General features: G+C 42.7%; 1 protein-coding gene across 1 annotated transcript in view; it reads left to right on the top strand.

The window, feature by feature from the left end:
• The window catches only part of DCDC2C (doublecortin domain containing 2C), a gene marked incomplete at its 5' end in the record, with an annotated part of 148390 nt that overhangs the window by 89194 nt on the left and 41971 nt on the right, over window positions 1–17225 (top strand). The window contains 1 exon segment of the mRNA XM_082427088.1: window positions 6355–6402. Coding sequence (XP_082283214.1) covers window positions 6355–6402 — 48 coding nt within the window.

Here is a 17225-nt window from a genome sequence, read left to right as displayed (position 1 = left end):
CCCTGGACCCGCTGCGTCGACCCAGACCGGGTGCAGGGCCCAGGGGCTCATTGATAAGAGGAGGTGGTGGAGTCAGATGCTCCTGTAGGTTCGGAGTCGCGCTGAATTTGTGAAACCCGCGTGGGGTCTGCTCTTCGCGTTACCTTTTCTAGACTGATTAGTGTGAGCGGAGAGCTGCCCATCCCCCTGTGCTGTCGCCCGTGCTGAGGCTGGGAAGAGAGTCCGGGAGGTCCACCTTGGGGATAGCAGCCGTGGGGACGAGAGCTCAGTGGTCACTCGGGCTGGTGGTGGGACTGACTTTAATTTGCTGGAGGTTGTTTGAGTTTTGAATCCAGAGTCTTTGCCTTTAGACAGAATGAGTTCCAAATAATTCTAGAGAAAAGTGTTCACGTTCTTTTTTCTCCTTGGATACTTTCCTTACTACTGAAACACAAGTCGTTTATGAGAATCTAAAACCTCTCTCTCTTTCTCGTGCTAGTGGAGCTAACTCATCTCCTGTGTAGCATTTGATCTATATGAAGCCCTTCTCCAGTCTCTTAGGCTAAATAATCTGAGCCTGATTAAATGACCTTTTGAGTTTTATAAACATTGTTTCTTAGCGATTATAAAACAAGTTAGATTTATACGGCAGCTTTCCTCTTTAGAGATTGAAGACGATGTGCTGTATTCATAGGGGTGCATGAAGAGGGGTCATTTCCTTTGCCTTCCTGGTAGCCAGAGCGGGTGTGGGCTTTCTCCTGTCTGTAGACAGCCCTCCTCCAAAGTGGTCCTGGAGAAGCTGTCAGAGGATAAATTAAAATTGCTGAGAAGATGCTAATATGTAATTATTTAAAAATTGTTTTAAAAATATTTTAGAATCGAGAAGAAGCAAAAAGGAGGAACCGAGCATTAAAATGAACCGTGATAATTTAACTCACCCATGTGTGCCACGGACAGTGTAGTAGACCCAGGGCTCTGGGGACACGTACCAGCCTCGCCCCGTTACCTGTGGTGTCCAGAGCTAGTCATTTCACCTCTCTGAACGTTATTTCTCTCACCTTCAGATTCGACAGCACATGTTGTGATGCCAGATGAGAAAAGTAATCTGAAAGTATATTGAAAACTCTAGAACTGTACGCAAATGCAGGGTCATTCTTTGTTCTTCACCTTGCTCTTCTGAAGCATCCCCGAGTCCTCCACACCTGTTTTACTGTGCTGTGTAGTGGGGTCTCGGCTGGGTGTGCGCTGCACCTTCATCACCGCCCTACTCTCGTGGCCAGCCATTTCTGTTCACCTGATTTTTAAAAAAAATTATTTATTTTATTTATTTATTTTTGGCTGCATTGGGTCTTCGTTGCTGCGTGCAGGCTTTCTCTAGTTGTGGCGAGCGGGGGCTACTCTTCGTTGCGGAGCATGGGCTCTAGGTGCGCGGGCTTCAGTAGTTGTGGCACGTGGGCTTCAGAAGTTGTGGCTCGCAGGCTCTAGAGCGCAGGCTCAGTAGTTGTAGCGCACGGGCTTAGCTGCTCCACGGCATGTGGAATCTTCCCGGACCGGGGCTTGAGCCCATGCCCCCTGCGTTGGCAGGCGGATTTTTAACCACTGCGCCACCAGGGGAGTCCTGTTCACCTGATTTTGGCTCGTCCTCTAGTTGACATTTTACCGTTACTCTGCGCTAAATAAGTGTTCAGCTTGAAACATCTGCCAACATTGAATGGCCCAAGAACGCATCTTATCTGCTTTTACCATACACTTTTGTTGCATTTCTGGGTAAATTTTATAGGAATAACACCTATAGCATAGTGAGTTCTCATTTCTTTCAAATGAGTCTCTGATATGTTTTTATCAATATGAGTAAAAGAAGGATAAATAGCTTATAACATGATTGAAATTTAAACTAGGGAAGGACCTTAAAGACCCAGTAGCCAATCTCTCCTTTACAATTTTTCTTCTTTTGGGATTCTAGTCCCACTAATACTAATACACAGTGTGACTGTGAACATGACTTATTTGAAGCCTTATCTGAATCTTGTTTTTTCATGTGCAAAATAAAAGGTAAGCACAAGGTCATTGGTTTTCAGTCTTTGAAAGAAGACATCAGAAAACTTTATAGTAGAGAAGGCTGACAGACACCACCTACCCGAGTGATCAAGGTTCCTATCACCAGTGATAAAGTGATGTTGATATAATATACCTCTTGGTGTTATGCAGTGAGAGGGCTCTTGTGTTACTCCCCCAAATCCATAACTCCAGTCCAAAATGAGAAAGTATCAGCTACACCCGAATTGGAGGACATTCTACAAAATACCCAACCAGCACTCTTCAGAAGTGTCAAGTCATGAGAAATAAAGACTGAGAAACTGTCACAGTTTGGAGGAGATTAGGAGAGAATATGAGTAAGTGCAAGGTGCTATCTTGAATTGGATCCTGGAGCAGAAAAAGGAAATTAGTGGAAAAACTAGTGAAATCCAAATAAGTCAGTTAAATAGCATTGTCCGAATGTTAATTTCAGTTTTTTACAAATGGACCGTTGTTATGTAAGATGTTCACAGCAGGGGAATCTGGGTGAACAGTATATTGGAACTCTCTGTACTATCTTTGCAACATTCCTGTAAGTCTAAAATTGTTTTAAAATAAAAAGGTAAAAGAAACACCAGAACTTCTTTTTCCCCAAGTGGAAAGGGAAAAAAGGAACTGTTTGGTGGAAGAGGATGTGGGTGGGTTGAAATCCGCACATTCAGCCTTCCCTTTGCTTCTTACTGACGTTCTCCCACCGGTCTCCCGAGACATCTCCGAGGGCCAGCAGGGCTCCAGGGAACACAGTGGGAGTACAGTTTATTGACCAACCTCTTAAGGGCCTTTCAGCTTAAAAAACTATGGCTCCAAGTCTTCCAAGGAGTAATATTTGAGCAGTAATAGAACTCAATCTAGTTAAATTTTTCTGATCGATTGACCCTTGGGTTTGATAACATGGAAGTCATTTGCAGCATTAACAATAGATTGTTCCTATAGAAAGATGACCTCGAAGCCGGATAGGAGTTAATCCAAAAAATGGGAGGAGTGGAAATGGAGATGTCCAGCACAGGCAACACTTCCTGGGTGTTCAGGCTGGAAGGGGCAGCACAGACTGGGGCAGTAGGTAGAGGTGGACACGTGGTCAAGGTTGGATCCCTTTTTTAAAGGTAGTGGGTGTTCCAGCATGTTTGTCCTGATCTAAAGGGGAACAAACTGATGGTGCAGGAAAGAGAAGGGATAATTGCCAGGAGGATGTGCTTGGGTAGGTAAGAGATGTGACATCCGTGTACAGTTTAGAAATAGGACAGTCCATCCAGAGTGATGTGCAAAGTAACAGAGTGTATGGATACAGATGCTGGTGGGTTGAGAAGTGCAGGGGCGGGAGCCTGTGGGAGGTCTGTCTGATTGCTTCTGTCTTCATACATAGACACAAGGTCATCAGCTGTGAATGCAGAGGGAGGGAGTGGAGTTTTGAAGAGAAAGATCATGAGATGGTTGCTTGGAAGAGCAAGCTACTGAATGGACCCAGGGATGGTATTAGGGTTATGCTGTAGAGCTAAGGGATCCTGGGAAGTTAGTGATCATGAATCAAAAGAATGAGTCTGGTGATGGACTGTAATCTCTGGGTGGGATGAGGAAGGAAGAGTGCCCAAGGTGGGAGAGGGCCAGAGGGATGGCGGCAGGGTCAGTGGGGCGGGGCGGGTGATGACCAGGTAGAGGAATCAGAGTTGGGGCATTAAAGGGAGAGGGCTGTAAGGACGGGAGGGTGGAGCCGAGAGGGGTTAGCATTCTTGGTAAGGACGAGGTCTAGGGTGTGATCGTGGGAGTGGGTAGAGTGCAGTATCCTTGGATGAGAAGCTGTGATTGGAAGGTGGCCACTGAGCTCCCCCAGGATGATGACAGGGGTTATGTCAGAGGGAGACACAGGAACCACGAGCTAGGGTGGTCCGGAAGAGGAGGGCGTGGCTACTGCAAGGACAGGGAGTGGGCGGTAGCGAGGCTGAGGGCTTTTAGGGCTGAGGAAGGGATGAAGCCTGGAAATGCCCACTTCCAAGCACGTGAAGAGTGAGTGAGCAGCCTTCGCTCAAGAGGGCTACTGGGGAGACCGTGTCCTCAGGGGGGTGTGACCTGGGTAACCTCTCCTGTGGGGCGCTTTGAAGTACGCATACCTCCGAACCAGCAATCTCCATCTAGGAGTTCATCTTGAGGCTATAAAATCAGAGATAAATGCTGATTTTATACTCCAGACTTCATTTAGGTTACAACATACAACAAGTGGTGGGTCTATGACTTAAATTTATTTCCATTTGGGGAGGTGCTATTCTCTATTTTCCAAATTTTCTATGATAAGCAGCACATTTGAATACAGAAAATTAGAATTATTTTAAGAATAAAAAGACTATACTGGTTGCAGGAGAACTCATTAGGGTAATCTGTGATTCTAGGACTCCGGTTGGGATCTTCAGACCACTGTCAAAGATTTTGTGAATTCAAACTACTTTTTGATTTGATATGTAATCCCCTAAAAGGACTTGGTAAATGTCTTTGCTGATTTATCTAAAAACATGCCTAGCTCACAGAGAAATCAGATGCCTACGTAATTGTTACCAAACACAAAAATTAAATGCTGTCTAACTTTGGGTTTCTGACTTTCATAAAGTAATTACACCTTAAACCAAAACATTGGATTTATTTTCACAAATTTGAGCCTGACATCTTAATTCATAACTAGCAGCTGCCGTAGATTCTGGCAGTCACAAAAATAAGTGGCAGTGAGGAAGAGGTTTCAAAGCAAGTATTGAATACAGTACTTAACAATATGTTCAAATCACATTATACTTTATTTATTTATTTATTTATTTATTTGTTTATTTATTTATGGCTGTGTTGGGTCTTCGTTTCTGTGCGAGGGCTTTCTCTAGTTGCGGCGAGCGGGGGCCACTCTTCATCGTGGTGCGCGAACCTCTCACTATTGCGTCCTCTCTTGTTGCGGAGCACAGGCTCCAGACGTGCAGGCTCAGTAATCGTGGCTCACGGGCCCAGTTGCTCCGCAGCATGTGGGATCTTCCCAGACCAGGGCTCGAACCTGTGTCCCCTGCATTGGCAGGCAGATTCTCAACCACTGCACCACCAGGGAAGCCCACATTATACTTTAAAATGGGCCTTGGGGGAATTCTTGGTGGACAAAGGCAGTGGTTTTTCTGATGTCATCCAGCTGTTGTGATTCTTGGTGCCTTCTGACCTCCCACGATTGTCATCAAAACCAGCCTTCTCCTGAAACTGTGAGTTCTTGTTGGTTTTTTCTCTGCTCCAGCTTTCAGATCCCTCGAGCTGCTGCTGCTGGCAGTCTAATCTCTCCAATCAACTCTCCTAACAGCTTCTCGCATTTCTTCTTCTGTGACTGGCAGCCCCCCGCCCTCCAGCTTCTCTTGCTTGTCATTTTCGTCTCACTTGCCAACATAACAGGTCTTCAGAACAGCTTCAGTCTAGTTATTTGGCTCCTGGGTTCGTTTTAACTGAAGTGCATATTAACAAAAATATTTCTGTGTTAATTATGTCAGTGGAAACGACACACATGTGTGTTTAAGAGCATTTATCTGCAATAGAACAACTCTTTTCATGCCATGTTGGTGAATCGGCAGAGACTCCCACAAACTTTAAAATGCCTGAAATCAAAGCAGAATTGTCAGATAAGAGGTGAAATGGGTGGATCTGCAGAAGTTTTATTGCATTTATTTATGCTGTGCTTGTGTGTACTAGTGCCTTGTATCTTGCAAGTACTGATGTAAATTACACATTTCTAGGTTTAGTGGTTTTCACTGTAGACTGAATATTATATTTTTACTGCTCTTTTCTGTTGAGGTTTTTGATGAGCAGCTGCCGTGGAAACTGAGCAACATTTTCTGGATGTTGGTGGGCTACACCCAACACCTGCACTTTACAGTTTGCCGGTCAAACTGGAGAGCCCCTGTTACCTATTACACCTTGTTATGGAGCGAAGGAAATGCCACAATATTCCCCCTGACTTCCCACTGGGAAACTGAATGAGGGGGGAGTTTAAAAAAAAACTTAACTAAAATATGCTTTTTTTTCTTAGAGGAAGAAAAACAAGAAGATCAAAATTCTGTTGCCCCATAATCTCAGAGGCTACAACTGGCATAACGTTGGCCTGACTTCCTGTGTAATAAATGCAGGACCGTACTTGTACCAAAATGGCCCTAAATGCTGTCTGCCCTCCTCAACGTGCTGACATTCCGCTAATTCTTTTAGCTGTAGATCTCACATCACAATCTCATGGTATGTAAACCCTTTGGTCAGTGTATTAATATTAATATCTGGGTTTTTCTTTCTTTTTTTTTTTAGCATCTCTCAAGAACCTCAGCAAGAGTAAGAAAGTGGTTCCGTTTCCTGGTAAGAGAGCGATTATCGTGGCCATTTATGGGGCGTGTGTGAGACAGGCACACGCCTGCTGTGCTCACTCTGTCCTTGTCAGTTACCCCCGAAAACGTGTGCGGCGCCTCCACTGGGCCACCACCGGGACTTCCATTTGAGGGCAGATGGCTACGCGGTCTGGCTTTGAACAAAAGCTTGCCCTTTCGTAACTGTGCCCTGACCTCTGCAAACCCTCTTGCGTGGCACCGTTTTTAGGTGAGTTGACAAAGGAAGGTTTTTTTAAAAATTTTATTTATTTATTTTTGGCTGTGTTGGGTCTTCGTTGCTGCGCGCGGACTTTCTCTAGTTGCAGCGAGCGGGGGCTACTCTTCGTTGCGGTGTGTGGGCTTCCAATTGCAGTGGCTTCTCTCATTGTGGAGCACGGGCTCTAGGCGCGTGGGCTTCAGTAGTTGCGGCACGCGGGCTCAGTAGTTGTGGCTCACGGGCTCTAGAGCACAGGCTCAGTAGTTGTGGCACACGAGCTTAGTTGCTCTGCGGCATGTGGGATCTTCCCGGACCAGGGATCGAAGCCGTGTCCCCTGCATTGGCAGGCAGATTCTCAACCACTGCGCCACCGGGGAAGCCCCAAAGGAAGGTTTTTACTCAGCACAGGTGACACTATCCGTCAGCCAGTGGTTCAGTCCAGGCGGAATTTGCATTGTTCAACTGTACAGTTATTTTATTGCATTTGTCTTTATTAACATTTTGTAAGAGAAAAGGAGAGAAGAGAAAATAAAAACTTGAACTTGGGCTAAGACGGTGCAGGTTTCAGACAGGAGACTTCAGACAAATATGGTAATTCTTAGGTGCCCTGAAGTGACACATTTTTAGCCATATTTAGGGGCTTATTGGATTATGGGTTCAGTTCTGAAAGAAAACAATACAGAACAAGTATGCAATGCCGGAGACATCTCATCGGCCATTGCATTTAAAAGGCAAACTGAACTCAGGGATGTTTGAAATACATTTTATTACATACCAATGCAGCAACATATTATTTTACATTAATGTTTAATGCAATTTTATATTAAATAGTAGGGTGATCTGTTATTCATACAAGCACACTTTAATATCTTAATACCATTTTTAATTTTGCACATTCTAATTTTATATGTCTTTAGGGATGCTTTATGTGTGGGACTAGGGACTGCTGGTCCCTTTATTATTTATTCCCTTTTTTTCATTTATCGGACATTTTCTGAGTACCTTCCACGTGCCAGGCTGAGCTGGGTGCTTGGGAAACAAAGATGAATAAGACACAGCCCCTGCCCTCAAGCAGCTCGAGGTCTAGTAGGCGAGACAGGCTAAGCAGAGGGTCAGCCTGCGTGTGGAGGGAGCCTGTAGGGGGCGCTAGGCTGGCACGTGAGCAGTGAGCAGCCTCAGATCTTCCTGGGGGTTTGCAAAGGGCAGTTTCAACTCCTCTTGCCTCTCACCGTCTCGGCCTTTCATTTCCATATAATCGTATAATACCTTGTGACAGTTCTCAGTTTTTCTTCTATAATCCCCTTTTTTGCTCTTTAAACTTCTTGTGATAATAATAAGTGTCATACCACATGCACAGTTTGCCTTCCTCATTCATGGATTCAACCGACAGCGGATCAAAAATATTTGAAAAGACATTCCAGAAATTTCCAAAAAGAAAAACTTTAATCTGCCACGTGCAGATGACTATTCACATAGTATCTAACCATATTTACAACGTTCACGTAGCATTTACATTGTATTAGGTATCATAAGTAGTCTAGAGGTGATTTCAAGTTTACAGGAGAATGTGCCTAGGTTGTATGCAAACACCATGTCATTTTATGTAAGGCACTTGCTATCCGTGGGGCTCCTGGAACCAGTACCTGCAGACACCGAGAGACAACTGTGCGTCAATTTTTACAGCTCACTGTGTGCTTTAATCACTTAGCACCATAATCCTACATTTCTGAAGATCCACACTTTCACCCGTATTTTTCAAGAAAGAAATAACTGAAACCCAGGAAGGGAAGGTGATTTGTCCAAGATTATTCTGAAAGTAGGTAGGGGAGCCAGGACTCAAGTGTCATTTTACCGTTCTTTAAAAATGAAACAAAATAGTATGGAGCTGCTGACTCTGAGCTCGGCATTGATTGTGGAGAGAATACATATGAGATAGACTCAGCTTTGTTGTTCTCAAGAAGCTTGTTTCTATCGGGGTTGGGACCCAGGTGTATAAACAGACAGAGGTTTGTATTGGCTACCCTGGAAATATCCCGAAGAGAGAATGGCTGACTGTCTGGGGCCAGGAGAGAGGCTGCAGGGAACGATAGAAGATGTTACAGAGGAGAGGGTTGCTCAAATGCCTCGTGCCTTCACAACTCAGGAGGAGTTTGCCAAGGAGGCAGTGCTGAGAAGGGGTGCGGGGCAAGGGGTCTGCATGTGCAAATGCATGGAAGAGCGATGGCACATTGGGGGGTGCAGCTGGAACAAAAAGAGGGTGTCAGGGAACAGTGCGAGGGGAAGATGGAGACACAGGTGAGGCTCGGCGCCCAAGGTCTGCTGTATCAGTTACAGGCGGTGAGGCCAAGTTGTAATAAAGGTGTCAACCCCAAGCCTCAGTGACTCGACACAATAAACGTTTATTTCTCGACCACACAAAGGCTGCTTCGGGGTGGAGGCTGTCCTGGGTGTCTCCCCTTCCAGCGGTGACTCAGGGGTCTGGATCCTTTGTGATGCCGCCATCTTCCAGAGGAGAGGAGAGACAGGAGGTTCCATCAGACACTTACCCGCTCAGCCCAGAGGAGGACTTCACGTTCACAGCCCTGTGGTCGGGCGAGACATTTGGCCCTGCCTGGGTGCTAGTTGGCTGGGAGCTGTCCGTGGCAGCTCGACACTAGGGCAGGGGAGCACAGTCTTGGTCTGCTGGTCGTCGCTGCCACGCCCTTGTGTGTCACTCGAAGGGTTTGGTCTTTATCCTGTAGATAATGTAAAAGCAGGGAGATGATGTGATCAAACTTATGTTTTAAAATCATCACTCTGACAGCGGGAGGGGGAAGGGAGAGGTAAGAGCGTTACATGCACCCACACATTCCATCTATTAGATGGTGGCGTCGGGACCGTGGCAGTGGGGCTGCATAGGGAGAGACAGTTTTCTGGAAGTAGACCATATTGACCAGACTTAGCCACAAAAGGGATGTGAGAGATGAGGAGGAAATTGGAGCTGGGGTTTCTGGATTGGGGTCTGGTGTTACTCCTGAGAACAAGAGGAAGAGCAGATTTGGAGTGAAGGGAAGAAGTCGGGTACCTGGCTTCTCTCAGATTCTGTGAAGCTCCAGCTGAGGATGTCTTTCCATGTGTTGTTTCAAACGGCGGTGTTTTCAGCTTTTAGGAGTATCCTCTGATTTCCTACAACAAATGGCATTTATCTCTGTAGGATGGTGTTGGCATTGGCGAACATGGTCTGGCTGGCGGAAGGTTCATAAGTACACGATAATCTTCCTGCACTTGAGGGCTGGTTCTTCATCTTGTGGGTGCCTCTTCTGGAAAACAGTGCTCTGGATTCTCCTGCACTGGTTCTTTTTTATTTTAGTAAAAGTGCCTTCCCTACCTCAGTGACTCGTAGAAAAAGTAAGAGTCTTTCCAGTGGTTTTTAAATATGTAAGCAACGAATGGACTGTATTTCTAAATGAGAGTAAAAGTGATAAGACAAGTAAAAGCACATTGTAAGTGTAATATCCTATGTGAAAACTATTTTATTTATTTAATATTATTACTGTCATTTTGAAATCAATGATACAGTAGCAATGCTTGTCATTTTATGATTTATTTCACCTGGTTTAGATGGCTACTATGTTTATTGGTGATTTTGTTTTATTTTGTTTACTGAAAACAAGAAAAAGAACCATATGACATTCTAGAGGAAAAAAATACACCTGTACTACTAGACAGCCCAGTGAAAATAGAAGACCAAAGAGAACCACCAATGAGACAGCAATCACAAGAAGAGTCATCACCAAGACAACCAGAAGTACAACTTGACAAACAAGAATTGCTTAAACAGTCATACTTGGGACAGTCATCTGATGAACAGATACCTGAGAAGCAAGAATCATTTGAACAGCCATCCCTGGGACAACCATCCCAAGAACAGATACCCGACAAACAAGGACCCCCTGCACAGCCATCCTTGGGTCAAGCATCCCAAGAACAGATACCTGACAAACAAGGACCCCCTGAACAGCCATCCTTGGGACAAGCATCTCAAAAACAGATGACTCAGGGAGAACACAAAGAACAAAAAATACCATGAAAACAAAGTATCAGCCATAGTTGTGAAGAACAACAGTCTGAAGCTAGAAAGGATTGTAAGGCAAATGAAAATGAAATTAAGCCTTTTTTTCACATTATGCTGAAGAGGTATGCTAGTAGAATATTAATATTAATGAATTTCATATTTTGGTGCCCAGACATAAAGTTTTAAAACAATGATTAAGACTAAATGTATCTGGAATTCCTCCTTCTGTTCCCTGAGTGTAAAGCTGGAAGTGGAGGGGTGTGGTTGATGAGATTTGATGGACGTTGTCACGGGACCCAGATCTTGCCTTTTTCTTAGAACATCACCCATATCTGGCATTCCAGAGTGACTCAGCCATCCTGAAAATTATACGTATTTACATAGTTATCTATAATTAATTATTCCTATTTAAAAGTGAATTAAGACATAATTATTATACATATTATATATAAATCCACACACAAACACATCTACTTTATATATACATATACATACATATACATGTCAGAAATAGACAGTAGAACCCCAGGGGATGGTGCATTTTTGGTGACGAAGGGAATGGACTTTCAAGTCAGACCACACAAGTCTGTGAACTAGGTCTGTGTCTCATCCATAAATTGGGGCTAATAATAATGCCTAACTCATAGGTTGTTGGGATAGTTGAAAGTGGTAATGTTTATTCCTGGATACATGTGAGGCACAAAAAAAAGTTAACTATACCGTTATTTCATTTTGGTGGTTGCCTTTTTTCCATTAAATGAGGGACGACAAGCAGATTATTCTACCCAGAGCTTCTGCTATATTGCCAGATTTGACTCTTAGGAGGGTTAACTGTTAAGCTTCTCGACTGCCAGAACAAAGATGGCAACAAAGATTTCAGGACTGTGAAGGTCTAGTTAAAATCATACCAGTTCTTCACCATCTGTTAATTAGTAATACAGTGTTGGCATGTGGAAGGAGAAAGGAACGCTATTATTTCACCATATTTATGGTTTCTTGATTTATTGTTAGACTTGACCGTAGCATTTGTTACACCTTACGGAGGAAATTGTAATCAAATGGAAACCATCTCCATCTTGTCTTTAGATTTTTTTCAGTTAATTAATACATTTCTGGTGGAGAACCCATCAATTTTGATCTGGCTCCATTCTTACAACATGTTTTGGTGCGTGAAAAGGAATTTAGAACTGCATTTCTCATTCTTTTTTGCCTGAGCCCTCTGTTCCAGTATCTGGTGTGTGTTATTGTGGGAAAAGGATGGATTCGGGGTAAGAACCTCCGGTCCAGTCCAGATGTCACCCTTTATTGACCCAACAGTCTTGAGCATTCACTTGATCTGGTGTCTTCTGTAAAATGAGAAGCGTAATATTAGAGCTGGGAGCAAATCCAGAGATCACGGTGTTTACAGCAGACATTGTACCATGAGGTCACCATAGAGATTAGTTAGTAGGCCCAAAGGCACATGTGACCTGCGGCTTATAGATAACAGGGCAGGACTTGGACTCATGTTTTTCTTTCTCCTTTAAAATTTATTTTTTTAGTTGCAAATCCACTAAAATACTTAATCTGCCTTAGTATGGAATTACTGTATGGCAAATGAAATTAAACTCTCTAAAAGTCATAGTAATATTCTGGTGTAAGATAGATTCTTTTTATTTTAATGGATACATAAATACTGCTTCATTTAAAATATTGCATCTAGATGATACCCACATTTGGGGCCTAATTTTAGAGTCATCTGGTTTCTGGGGGATGGATTATGTATCAGTATGTAATACTGAATCACCCCCTTAGGGATTAATTCAGTATTAGTCAAACAAAAAAATTCAGATTCAAACAATGCCAAAGCATCTCAGCACATTTAAGGATAGGAGCTGGGGGTTGGGAGGGGAGAAGGTGGAGAAGCGGCAGGAGGGACAGAAAGGGGCCTCTTCAGATCAACTGAAATAAGGTGACCACTAACCCTGAACTAATTTCAAAATCATTTCAAAATAAATTTTCAAGGTTGTTTTCTGCATCAGTGCCTGCCTGGCAGAAAACTTCTGCCTGGATGCGTTGTGATTAGTTTTTCTCTAATACTGTAGATCCTGGACTCTCAACATGACAGAGATTGTGGCCCAGAAAATCGCCCAGAATCCAGACTTTACAGAACTACCAGCTCTTGTGAGAACTGGGAGTAGAATGTGCCCAGATCACAGCTGTAGAAAGTTTTTCCTCTAACCTGCTTTTTTATGTTTTTCTGATGGCCTGGGAGTAGAAATCAATAAATTTTAAAAGTCACCCTTATATCCACTTGAAGTCAATTTTTCTTCCATCATGGTGCTTCCATCTCACATACGGACAATTTTTTTTTTAAATAAATTTATTTATTTATTTATTTATTTATGGCTGTGTTGGGTCTTTGTTCCTGTGCGAGGGCTTTCTCTAGTTGTGGCAAGCGGGGGCCACTCTTCATCGCGGTGCACGGGCCTCTCACTATCGTGGCCTCTCCCGTTGCGGAGCACAGGCTCCAGACGCGCAGGCTCAGCAATTGTGACTCACGGGCCTAGTTGCTCCGTGGCATGTGGGATCTTCCCAGACCAGGGCTCGAACCCGTGTCCCCTGCATTGGCAGGCAGATTCTCAGCCACTGCGCCACCAGGGAAGCCCCCGGACAATTTAACAGCAAGAAAATCATGTCTGGGGTGAAGCTGAGGCCCCAAGCAGTAGGGTCTCCTCAAAAGCTAAAGGTGAGGGTTTTCCAGTGGATTCCATATTGTTCTGATTCCTTTTCTTGGTGATATTTCTTTTTAGTAAACATTTAAAAGAGTGAAATGTGGTTCTTTATAATTAAGTCTCACAAAGATTGTTCAGAAAACCAGAAGGGTTTGGAATAACCTGTGCACATTTCCCCTAATGACTTTTTTTTCTTGGAATGTGTATTGGAAGGTATGGTTTTATTTTTATGCAACTTGGAAGTTCTCACAAAGAGGTACCTAGAACCTCTTGTATGTGAGGTTCAAAGTATGAAAATGTTACCTAATAAATGATTAATTCCAAACAAAAAGAAAAAAAATACTAAGCCACCTGGGAAATGGATTTTAAATTCTATTTGCTTATTTTTATGAGAAAATACCCATGTGGCTAAGTGCAAAGATTTAGCAGTTTTCTTTAGCAAAGATTTTAATTTTAGCAAATAATGTAAATGAACATGGGAAACATATTTCCCTTTTACAGAAAGAAAAATATGGCAAAAGAAACTATTTCTGATTCCATTGAGGTAGCACAGGTTACTTTGTACACGAGGAGTTGCTTTTTTCTTACACTTTTAAGATTCTCTCTTTGCCTTTGGCTTTTGATAGTTCAATTATGATGTGTCTAGGTGCATAGCTCTTTGAGTTTATCCACCTTGGAGTTTGTTGAGTTTAGTGTTCAGCTACTGATTGGACAGAGATTCTCTTAAGCACCTTGATTCAATACATCCCCAGCCTTTTCTGAGGGGCTTCATATGTGCATTGGGTATCCCTTCAATACTCCAGCAGGGAATTTACAACTCTGCTGTAACCTTCCCTTCCTGACCAGAGCCTCAAGGTCAGACAGAGGTGAGGGTTTAGGGTCTTCTCAGGTCTTTCCTGGGCATGCACACAGCTCTGCACATGTATGTGGCATTCTAGATTCTCAGGAATATGTCAGAGCTTTACAAAGCCCACTATAGATGTCTCATTCCCTAGTTTTTTCTTAAAACTAGAACTTAAAATGTAAAAATTTTTTGGCCAGCCTCTTTTTAGTCCCAGTTAGCGTTGCCACATCAGGCTGCTGTGATGTTAAACAACTGCCACTGATTGTTTTTGACAAATGCCCAGAGATAGGGCTGTTTATACAGAGTGAGCTCCGAGTCAGGTCAGACAAAGAGAAGCCTTGAGAATGGAGCTTTTTTCGGAGCTGCCAGAACGGTCAGATAATGACAGATTTCTGGGTATGAGTTTTGGGGAGCTCCAAACCCCTTCTGCCTTCTCCAGTGGGTGCTAAGCTGTGGTTTTCACAACTACCAAGAAACAGTTGTGAGGTGATTCTTTTTCAAGGCTACTGTTGAGCTGGAGAGAGGGAACTAAGAATAGGTCAGGTTAAAACGTCACAGAGTTTGCTGTTCCTACTGAATAAATGCTCCTTGGATAGCTACAACCCTTTGATTAATTTCTAGAGTCCTGAAAAAGTTGATTTTGACCCTTTTTGCTGGTGTTCTCCTTACTTTTATGAAGAAGTGGACTTTTGATGGTCCTTACTCTGCTATTTCAGAAATGCTTGTCTTGAGGCATTCTTGACATGGCAACTGGTGGGAATGCAGATCGTTCCATTTCTGCACCTGCCATATGTTTTAAATTCTGTTCTCTCTTGGTTCATACAAATACAGAGAAGCAGATCAGCAATCCCATACGGCCACTGGACTGGGGAATGGCATGTCAAGTTCTCTCTCTTGGGAGTCCTCAATCTCTGTGATTGGTACATATGACAGTCTCCTTTATTTGACTTTGGGTAGATGTGGGAAGAGACATTATTCTTCCTCCACCGCAAGGGAAGCAGGGAAGGAAAAGCTGAAGCATTCTCCTTTGAGCCAGTGATTAAGATGACCGTATAAATTTATTATCTGAACTAGGGTACTTTTGATAATGAGAAGGGCTACTAAAAATGATTTAATATATGTATGTGTAAGTAAAGTGAGAGAGAGAAAGAGGGCTGGAGAGAAGAGAGGAGAGAGAAAGAGAGAGAGAGACACACACACACACACACACACACACCCAGGCTCACACGTGCACACACACGCACATACAGATTTATTGACCACAAAATTAATTTTATCACATTGCTGCATCTGAAGATGGTTTTATTAAAAAACAAGTTTTGAAACTTTTGAAAGCAAGTTGTTATATAAAATAAGATATATCCATGTGCATTAAGACAAAATAGGGGTTTTTTGATATTGATGATCTGAACTTAAAAAAAAGCAGAATAACCACTCTTGGTATATATTCATGTGTGTTAATTGCATTCCTAAAATTATATTTATTTAATACCATGTCCCTGGAATTTTTCAAAAAATATCTGCTTTTAATATGGTGTAATTATTTTAAATTTCGTATAAAATTTCCTTTAATATTCTTCAAAGTAATATTTTGTGGTTAATAAATTTGAAATTTCTGACACCTCCAATTTAATCTTCTCTACATACTGTTATATTTTTAATTCAGAAAATACTCTCTCTAGAGGTGCTGAGGGACCTGGTAATCTCATAGCAAATTTTGCTAAGGTGAAAATTCTCATTGCTATTTTAAAAATATTAAAATTGTAAATATTTCAGGCAAATATTTTTGTAGTTATTGTCTGTTGCTTCCAGTCAGGATGTCTTTTGTTGACAAATATTTTTACAAAACAAAACTCAGCAAAGGGTTGTTTCTATTGATGATTCTTTTAACGTTTTGTTAAAATTATATGCTGCCTCTCAATTTTATGTTATTGTGATAAAAATACAAATTAATCCAATTAAAAATAGGTTCTTCATAAACTTCCTACTAGTTGAGATACTTCCAGGCAAAATTATAGAATTTCCAAATTAAGTCGTCCACTTGAACTCTCGTCATTCAATATGTTGAATGCCTTCTTTGCTTTTTCTTTTTTTTTTTGGCCGTGCAGCGTGGCATGGCCTGTGGGATCTTAGTTCCCTGACCAGGGATCAAATTAAACCTGTGCCCCCTGCATTGGAAGTGTGGAGTCTTAACCACTGAACCACCAGGGAAGTCCTGGTTTTAAGCTTTTCCCCCCAAAATTGCAAACTTGCAATTCTATGAAATATAGTTGCAGTTGTATAAAATAAGATTGAAGGCTTTATTTGGCTCTATTTGTTGGATAATCTGATCAAAGCTTACAACTGATTTTGAACAGACAATAACCAAAATTTAGAAAAATTTGAGAAATGTTTACTCCACTATGGATTAGAAACAAGGTAACGAAACATGTTTTGTGTGCGGTGCAGATCAAGAGTAGTGGAGACCGTGGGTGAATGCTGGGGCGCTTATCTGTGGAAAATGCATGAGTTTGAAGCCCAGACGTTGTGTAGGTGACCCTGGCTTCAAGCCTCTTCTGCTTGCTTCCTGGATCTCGGATGTGTCCGGGTAGGGTAGAGAAGTGGCCCATCTTCCCTCATTCTGAAATAGGCAGCTCCCTTTAGTTGGCTCCCTGGTCATTTCCTGCAGCCCTTCTGGGGCTGTCCAAAGGGGCACCTTGTCATTTCATGAAGTATTAGTGATGTGGCAATCAATTCGAACAGGTGGGCACAAGTTGTATCCAGAAATGGCGTCTTGGCTGGAAGAATGCTGCCTATCACCAAGATGATGGATTTCTTTTAAGCAGTATCTCTGCTTATTATTTATAAGGTGCATCCTAGTATAAGTCACTGCTTGTAACTCAACTGAACAATTGAAAAGAAAATTCAGGGAAGGCTCAGCTTTAACTGTACATCATGGACTCTTTGGATGTTGCGTTTGTCCCTCCAATTCTGCCCTTTAAATGCT

Source organism: Balaenoptera physalus (genome assembly GCF_965194825.1).
Source record: "Balaenoptera physalus genome assembly, chromosome: 15".
NCBI classification, from domain to species: Eukaryota; Metazoa; Chordata; class Mammalia; order Artiodactyla; family Balaenopteridae; genus Balaenoptera; species Balaenoptera physalus.
The sequence above is the reverse complement of the archived record's forward strand: the minus strand, read 5'-3'. Positions and strand labels throughout refer to the sequence as shown.